We start from the raw sequence: 9,564 nt of genomic DNA, 5'->3' as shown, positions 1-9,564 counted from the left end.
ATATGATTTGTTTTTAAATTTATTACGTATTTATTATTATTATTATTTTTGCAATCTATGATACATTTGATTTCTACGTTTTACTGATATTTTGGATAAAATTATTTTAGTCTCAAATTAACTATGCACTAACTTTATCATTAGAGGTTAAACATTGACCGTGTCAACATGAAACTTTGATAAAAGGCTATAGTTTCATACTGTGCCGTCGGTGAAATGGTAACAATTTCTGACAATCTGACTCAGGCCACTGAGGGTATAAATGAACTCTAAATCTCTGACTTGGATCACCGAGTTTAAACAAATGACATTAGATATTTTTGTTTTGACGATAGTGAATTAGTAGACATATACTTTGATTAACTAATAAAATTATATTATACTAAATTACTTTGTTTATGAATTGTATTTTAACAAGTGTTGGACTTCGTTATATTGTTGTTTTTTAAATTCTGAATTTTTTAAATTTTACATGATTTCAATATTTTTAGTGATTTTTTATTGGGTTGTCAAGCACATAAATTTTATGTTATTTTATTTTATTTTTTATTTTTTTACAGATTAGGAATAGGGTTGATTGGTGGCAACCTTAGCGTGGGTCATTAAACAAAACATTTTGTAGTTGATTAGCAAGTTAAGAATGTTCTAGAGTTTATTTTTCCAGAAACCTAGATATTTTATTTGATTGATTGTTTCTTGAACTTTAGAGTTTTGTACTTTTTGATTCCACAAAATTTTCAATATTTTTGTTCTTAAGATTTATGATATTTTTTAGATTAGTTGTTTATTTTGATACAAGTACTGAGGCTTTGCATGCCTACTTGGTTATAATTTTATAGGCATGCAACCATTTAACGACACTCTCGAAGCATCATGATAAAAGATATCAATCCTGAATCCTTCACCTTCGAGTTTTTCAGCCTCCCTGAGTTGAACCATACCTACATAATTACTCCCACAATAGGCATCCGTGTCTTATTTAAATCTCCCTCGCCATTGTTAATTTTTTATTTGTACCACCCCATGTGAACTTCAACCGAATTGGAGCCAACCAATGGAAGACAATCAATCTAATTGATTCTGACCTCCTTGGTGTAATAGAGTTCAAGTGCCGGGTCTACTGCCGCTATAAAACTTGATAGCAGATCACGACCGTTGAAGCCGCGCATGACTATAAAATCACAAGCACTCATTCATGCATGACTTGATACAACGACAGCACTGGGAGTTCTTCTCCAACAGTACTGCAAGATGACCACCCCTTTTCCCAAGAACCCAGACTGGTCCTCCATCCCTAAGACCATCCTCTTCAAGATCTCCGGCCACCTCAACGCCGTCGACCACATCCACTTCCGCTGGGTCTGCACCTCATGGCTCGCAGCCTCACCAAAGCGCCCCAAGATCCCTCTCATCGTCACCTGCGACGTCAACAACTATCGCCATTTATCCTCTCTAGACTTCTACGACCTCGTCCGCAACCAAAATATCCCCCTCTCACTCACTGCCAGAAATGCTCTTTCCAGCCTCCTCTCCACCGTTTATAACTACATCGGCTGCTCTCATGGATGGATTTTCTTGGCTGCTACTAGAAGGAGACCAATGATCATATCATTCCTGAACCCGTTCACCGGCGAGAAAGTCACCCTCCCTGAAATGAATAAAGTCAACGTCTCTCCGATCAAATGCCCACGTGTTGTCCTCTCATTGCCTGTTGTGGTTTGCTACTCCCTTTTGCCAAGGGAGCTTAGCTTCATCCGGTTTGGCGAAACCAAGTGGAAAAGAATCGAACTATCTAGTCCACTACGAGATGTGACGGCGTTCAAGGGCCAGTTCTACGGCCACTACTACTATGGTAGAAACAGAAACAAGCTCTATCTGATCGATCTTGAGGCTAACAATGGGAATGGAGCCGTTGTCCCTGTTCAACTAGACTTGCCGGACATGCTTTCCGGAGAGGTGCTAATTTGGGAGTTCTTGGTTGAGTTCTCTGGTGATCTCCTTGTGGCTATTTCTAGACTTAATAGTGGACACGAGTATGAGTTCTTGAAGGTGGATTTTGAGAATGGTTTGCTCCAGATGTTGCCTGACATCGGCGAACATGTGCTTTTCTTGGGAGACAGTCTCCCGGTGTTCGCTCCACCAGAGAGATTGTTGGATTTCCGTCCTGGTCGCTGTCAGTTCCCTGAAAACACTGATGCACTCTCTGTCTATGATAGTAATCAGCTTGGATGTATTCTGTCCCTCAAAGGGAACTTGGGGGATCACAGTCAACGTAGGATAGCCGCCGGTTGGATTACTCCACTTCAGTTCTGAAAGAGTCTTTGGAATGAGTGAGGTACGTACGTAATCATGATTAATACCACGCATATGGTACGCGAGCTGTACGTATTTCATGCTCTTTTTTCTCTTCTTTCTTTAGTTTTTTAGATCTGTTTGTGAACTGATATGATGATGGTGGTTAAGTCCTTAAATTCATGATTTTTCTCTTATTTTTCGAGTTTCCATTCATTCTAATGACTACTGACTGATAGGAAGGAAATAAATCAAGACTTGGATGCTATATAAATTAGTTATATATTGATCGTTTTCCAATAATTATTTCTTGCAGGTTGTTGAGGGATACAAAAAATGGTTACTTCTTTAATTGAGTGATGATCATCTTGAGCGGCTAAAGATTCTCAAGGCTCTGTTTCTTAAAGATAGTCCTGCTGGATGGGTTGTATATATATATATAGCTTGATGTTGCGCACTTATATGATTTTTGAAAGACTCTAGCTTAGTACTGAATTTTTTTATTTTTATTTTTTTGAATAATTAGTATTGAATTCTTCATCACTATTTCTTTAGTTCAAAATGATTGCACATATATGATATGGCGTTTACTTCCTTGAATTCTTTGGCTGGAGGTGTGTAAATTAACTAATCAAATTAACTTCTATTCATCACATACCTGGTTATACAATTATGATAGAGGAAATATATAAAAATTCACAACTGAAAAAAGCTAATTCAAATTTAATCTATTTTATAGCTCTGCAAGCATTAAAAATCAATTTCATTCATTTACATACATTGAAGACGGGTATGCAAGAGAAAAAGTGGTCATTTTTTTTCTATTCAAATGTTCCAGCTAATTGCACAAATAAGAAGAACCCCGAGATGGACTAAAATTAGAAAAATTGCCCCTCATCCAGGAAAACCAATTCTCCTTGAGAGTAACTTGAATGCTAGGAGTATTGAACAACCTTGAGAAAGTGTGGCCACACTCTAGATGCAAACTGGCAATCTAGTAGCAAGTGGTCCACAATTTTAGTGAGTGATAACAGGACACACAAGTAGGATTCAATATTTGGTTGCACCCTCGTTGAGCAAGATTATCCAAGGTTAGGAGTTTATTATTCCAGGCTAGTTGGTTGAAAATCTTAATTTTGAGAAGGCAGCTACCCTTCCACAATGTTTTTAGTTAACTATCTAAAACCTCCATCATTCACTTTTCCATTTAGAAAACGCTCCAGGGTATAGATGAACTCAATCCATGGGAATAAAATATTAGAAGAAACATTAAAATTAATAAAGGGCAAACCTTAATTTTACTTTAATAAGTTTGTGTTTCATCCATATTTCATCCATGTTACATCAACTATCATCGAACCAAAAAAACTAGAAGATGGATACGACTAAATAATATATATATATATATATGTGTGTGTATATATATATTCATATATACACGTCTCCTTTTCTTGTATTTACATTTGAAGTTTGATGTATTTATGAAATATATTTATATTTTAAAAATATATCTATCCATAATCTAGCTATATTAGTATTATATTTATACACTAATTAAAAATATTAGAAAGCCATTATAAGAAAAAAGAATTTATACGGTGTAAGTTTAAAGAGACAAAAGTTGGAGAAGGCAGTTCAAGAAGCCTGGAGTTTGAAGAACCCAGGAGGGGTGTGGCGAGTAGCCCCCTGAGTTTTGAGCGTAATACAGGATAGTTTCTCTCACTGTTGTCTTCTGGGCTCCTAGGGATTTTCTCTCTCCTCTAAGAGCGGTATTCTGTTATATATTTGCCTTATTTTTGTTGTTTAATTTCCAATGGACTGTTTTTTTTTTCTGGTGATCTTAGTCTTTAATGGTTGCGTCGCTGTTAGCGCTGTTTTATAGACTCTTTGGTCTGTGCCTATTTGTTTAATTAATAATTGTGGTTTATTTATTTTTATTTTTTTAAAAAAATTCTGCCAAGCCATCATGCAATCATAAGATTGATATATTAATCAAATACGGGCAAATCAAGCGGGCCAGGTTAAAATAAAGTCAATAAAAAGTACTAAATTATTTCTACCCACTAATTAAAATAAAAATCAAATCACCAATTATTTCTCTTGCTTGTTATGGCCTGACCCATCATGAAGTGTCTCTGTTTCATAGTGGAAGGGAGCTCCCTAGATGGTTGATGAAGATCTTTAGATCTTCTGGTTTTGGTTGGCTTTGATTTAGTTTTTGTTTTTTATTGTTTTGCTTTTGTGTTTTGTTTAATTGTTATATATAAAAATCATCAACACATTCATCATCTCAAGAATGGATCTACACAACAAACATCAAGAAGAAGATAAAATGAGGAAGCAAACCCTAAGGCTGAGGAGGGCTACTTGCAAGGATCACTCCAACAAATTTGGATGAACTCTGATTTGCCAATCAACCTTTTGCCCTAACTCAACCCTCTCTTTCTTCCTTCCACTTTCTTCTTGGTTTCTCTTCTCACTTTTTCCCCCAAAGTTTGTGTACAGTCCCAATCTCCTCAATCATACCATTGATGGAAGACCATCATCCTAGCCTCTTTTGTCAATTACTCTCTTGCCCTCCAAAAGTTGACATAAGTTTATTTATTTATTTATTTATTTATTTATTTATTCTTGTGTGTTAACTTGGGCCTTGGAGCCCAACCATTATTTCATTCATCCACCAAATGGGCTGGACTCAACAATAACAAATGGTATTGCTTGGTGTCAACATCGCAGTTGATGATGAGTGGGATCATGAGGTGAAGATGGAGCAGAATCGGATGTCGTACGTTGACGGTGTCGGTGATCTTGTAGAGGATGAGCTTAGTGATGGCGGACCAGTACTTTTGGCTCTTGGGAGAGGGGAGTGTCATCTTCTGCTGCTTGGGAGATGGGGGTGTCATCTTGTGTTTAGGGTTGAGTTGCATGGCGAAAACAATTTTTTTTTTTTAAGATAAGAATTTATTTAAATCAAATCAACAAGGAGAACATCTGATAGCAAGAGAGGAGGATCTAAGAACGACTCCTCATGGTATACTGGAATGAAAAGCCTTAGGTAATGCATGGCTACTTGATTTGCGAACCACTTGACAAAGTGCAACCTAAGATCACAGCAACAAAATGATTGAACCGAAGAGTACTCTCCCATCACAATGGCTTAATGAAATGACTTATGAGTCAAAAACGGGGTTAATTAACATTTGTGAATCTAATTCAAACGAGATTAATTAACATCTGTGAATCTAATTCAACCATCCAAACAGTTACATCCAATATTATGGACCAATTTAATTACATTATCTTTAATATTAGACTAGTATCAAATTAATAATTGAAAAAAAAAATAGTTATTACTACAATATACAATAACAATGCGCCCGTATATAAAACTCTATTAATTGTAACCCTATTTTTATAGGATTTTAAAATTAAACTTCAATGTATATAAATAAATGAAAGACTTTTTCAAAAAATGAAAATAAAAATAAATGAAAGTGTTTTAACTAATGCATGCAGAGAGGTTGTTATACGTTCTATAAAATAGATTAACTTTGAATTAGCTTTTTTCCGTTCAGAATCTTTTTCTATTTCCTCAATCATATTTGTATTACAAGGTATGCATGTGATGAATAGAAGTTTGATTAGTTAATTTAGATACCTTAAGGCAAAGAATTCAAGGAAGTAAACACCATATCATAAATGCGCAATCATTTTGAACCCAAGAAATAGTCATGAAGAATTCAGTACTAAACTATAGTCGTTCAAAAATGACATACTTGCGTCAACATCAAGCTACATATATATATGTATAACAATCCTGCAGGACTATCTTTAAGAAAGAGAGCCTTGAGAATCTTGAGCCGCTCAACATGATCATCACTCAAAGAAGTAACCATTTTTTGCATCCGTCAACAGCCTGTAAGAAATAATTAATGGAAAATGATCTATCAATAACAAATTAACTAATAGCGTCCAAATCATGAATTATTTCCTACTTCTCTGTCATTAGAATGAATGGAATTACTCAAGAAATAAGGGAAAACATCATGAAGGACTTCACCATCCCGGCCACCATCATATCAGTTCACAAACAGATCTAAAAAACTAAAGAAAGAAGAGAAAAAAGAGAATGAAATACAGCTCGCGTTCCATGCATGGTATTAATCATGATTACGTACGTACCTCATTCCAAAGACTGTTTCAGAGCTGAAGTGGAGTAATCCAACCGGCGGCTACCCTACGTTGACTGCGATCCCCCAAGTTCCCTTTGAGGGACAGAATACGTCCAAGCTGATAACTATTATAGACAGAGAGTGCATTAGGGTTTTCAGGGAAGTGACAGCGATCTGGACAGAAATCCAACAATTTCTCCGGAGGAACCAACACTGGGAGATTCTCTCCCAAGAAGAGCACATGTCCTCCAATCTCAGGCAACATCTCCAGGGAGCCATTCTCAAAATCCACCTTCAAGAACTCATACTTGTGTCCACTATTAAGTCTTGAAAAAGCCACAAGGAGATCACCAGTGAACTCAACCAAGAACTCCCAAGTTAGCACCTCGCCGGAAAGCATGTCCGGCAAGTCTAGTAAAACAGGGACAACGTCGCCCCATTGTTGGCCTCAAGATCGATCAGATAGAGATTGTTTCTGTTTCTGCCGGAGTAGTAGTGGCCGTAGAACCGGCCCTTAAACGCTGTTACATCTCGGAGTGGACTAGATAGTTCGATTCTTTTCCATGTGGTTTCGCCAAACCGGATGAATCTAAGATCCCTTGGAAAAAGGGAGTAGCAAACCACAACAGGCAACGAGAGGACAACACGTGGGCATTTGAAAGGAGAGACATTGACTTTCTTTATTCCAGGGAGGGTGACTCTCTTGCCGGTGAACGGGTTCAGGAATGATATGATCATTGGTCTCCTTCTAATAGCCGCCAAGAAAATCCATCCATGAGAGCAGCCGATGTACTTGTAAACGGTGGAGAGGAGGCTGGAAAGAGCATTTCTGGCAGTGAGTGAGAGGGGGATGCTTTGGTTGCGGACGATGTCGTAGAAGTCAAAAGAGGATAAATGGCGACCGTAGCTGACGTTGCAGGTGACGATGAGAGGGATCTCGGGGCGCTTTGGTGTGGCTGCCTGCCATGAGGTGCAGACATGGCGGAAATTGATGTGGTCGACGGCGTTGAGGTGGCGGGCGATCATGGAGAGGACGAGGTCATCGATGGCGGACCAGTCTGGGTTCTTGGGAACAGTGGTGGTCATCTTGCAGTAGTACTGTTGCATGAGAACTTCCAGTGCTGTTGTTGTATCAAGTCATGCATGCATGAGTGCTTGTGATTTTATAGTCATGCCCTGATAATCCAACGGACGTGATCAGCCCAGCATTATATCTTTTTACCCTTTTATTACTGTTATATTTTTAACGGTGGCTGAAATTTTATTTTAATTAGTAGTAGAAATAATTTAATTTTTTTTTTATTAACTTCATTTTATCAAGCAATAAATATAGTTTTGATGGTTAATTATATTCAGAGTGTAGTAGCTTAGCTGTGACCAAAGCTTAGAATAATACTAAGAAAAAATATATATAACAATTTTTAAGTAAATTAGGAATCATTTCTACCAACAATTTAGTATTTATATTAACTTTATTTTTTGTTTTTATTAAGTGTATAAATATAACACTAACATAGATATATATATTATAAACGCTTCAAACTTAAGATGCATAGTTAAAAAAAGATGCGTGTAGAAATGATATGCAGGGGTCAACGTTTTTTTGGATTATTGACTGGATTTTTATCGGATTCGGGTTGGGTGTTATCGGATTCGGATCCGACTCGATGGAAACAGGGTTAGATGGGAAAGCGCCACGCTATCCTTGAGTTGGTTGTCAATCTCCAATGGCGGCAGTTGTATCGGTTGGCGCCACCTCCCTCCTAGGGTTTCCAAAACCCAACAAATGTCAAGGATTCCCAAAATCTCGCCCATGCTCTAAGCTTCATGATGCGTTTAGGTAGCATTTCTCATTGCTGATTTTCTTTTCCATAATTAAGGTGTGTTTGTATTTATTGAAAAGTTGATTTTTTTTTTTTCAATCTAAACACAGTCATGATGTATAATGTATTGATGCCAATTTGTGGTTTTTTTTGTGCATTAGTTGATTGCGCAGTGAATGGCCAATTTGGAGAGTGTGTTGAAGTGGATTGCCATTTTTTTTTTTTAACTAAGTGCATATTGAATACAATTGTTTCCTTTTGCTGCCTTGTACCAGTGAAGGTTTAGAGAATTTGATCTGTATGTATAGAAATCGTGATTTTGGTAATTTAATTCATATTTGTTTAACTAGTGACTCTGTCAGTCTTGGGTTTTTTCTTCTTTTTTTTTTCTTGTTCATGTTGTTCAGGCTGATGATAAGGCAAACTATTATTTAGTCATATCCATCTTCTAGTTTATTTGTTTTGATGATAGTTGATGTAAAGTGGATAAACACGAACTCATCAAAGAAAAATTAAGGCTTGAGTTGAGAAGGATGCTATGTTTGGCCTTTCTTAATTTTTATAATTCTTCTAATGTTTTATTTTCCTTGATTGAGTTCATCTATAGCATGGAGTGTTTTCCAAATGGAAAAGTAGTAACAGTAATTAAATGTAATGAGCTTATGTTGGCTGGGTTTGGTCAAATGTGTAGACATTTGGGGCCTTAGCAAGAAGATAGCAGATTGATCCATGTCTTCTTCAACGCTGGATTGTGTGTGTGTGTATATATTAAAAATATTTAAAATTGATGGCTAACTTTTTTTTTTCATGATGCTGTCTTGTGGAACAAACTCGGACTTCCAACCAAGTCACAAGAGAATGTTCCCTTTATCATCTATTAGCTCACAAGGGGTTGTAATTTTCTTTTCAGACTTGTTGATAAAATTGCCTTGCAGTCAAAAAATAGAGTGCCAATAGTGTATGCTTCTAACACCAATAGTCCAAATCCTGATTCTGGAAAGGGCAAAGGCGATAACAGCAGCTCAAGCAGTGATGGCCCTCCACTTCTCACCATATTGGCAGGTGTTCTGGTCTTTCTCATTGTATGTTGGGTGATTGGTTCAGTTGTTATGTGGCTTGTTAGTTTAATTGTTAATGTACCACCATCTTAAACCTGTTTCTTGATGTGCATCTGGCGTGGACGCTTTATATTGAGTGTATCATTTAACTGAAATGACAATATAAAATGTTCAGATGCTTGTTGCGAATTCACTTGTTCTCCAGTTGTAGCTGTTGTG

General features: G+C 36.8%; 2 protein-coding genes across 2 annotated transcripts; both read left to right on the top strand.

The window, feature by feature from the left end:
- Positions 1 to 850: 850 nt before the first annotated feature.
- Positions 851 to 2,774, top strand: LOC120250399. The gene is made up of 2 exons (XM_039259216.1): positions 851 to 2,335; positions 2,609 to 2,774. Exon 1 carries the CDS (start codon positions 1,252 to 1,254, stop codon positions 2,311 to 2,313), a length of 1,062 nt encoding a protein of 353 aa, XP_039115150.1. The 5' UTR covers positions 851 to 1,251; the 3' UTR covers positions 2,314 to 2,335; positions 2,609 to 2,774.
- A 5,399-nt stretch (positions 2,775 to 8,173) lies between these two features.
- Positions 8,174 to 9,534, top strand: LOC120249448. The gene is made up of 2 exons (XM_039257957.1): positions 8,174 to 8,304; positions 9,198 to 9,534. Exons 1-2 carry the CDS (start codon positions 8,192 to 8,194, stop codon positions 9,436 to 9,438), a joined length of 354 nt encoding a protein of 117 aa, XP_039113891.1. The 5' UTR covers positions 8,174 to 8,191; the 3' UTR covers positions 9,439 to 9,534.
- Positions 9,535 to 9,564: the final 30 nt, after the last annotated feature.

Source organism: Dioscorea cayenensis, chromosome 19 (genome assembly GCF_009730915.1).
Source record: "Dioscorea cayenensis subsp. rotundata cultivar TDr96_F1 chromosome 19, TDr96_F1_v2_PseudoChromosome.rev07_lg8_w22 25.fasta, whole genome shotgun sequence".
NCBI lineage: Eukaryota > Viridiplantae > Streptophyta > Magnoliopsida > Dioscoreales > Dioscoreaceae > Dioscorea > Dioscorea cayenensis.
This window is presented reverse-complemented; position numbering and strand designations above follow the sequence as displayed.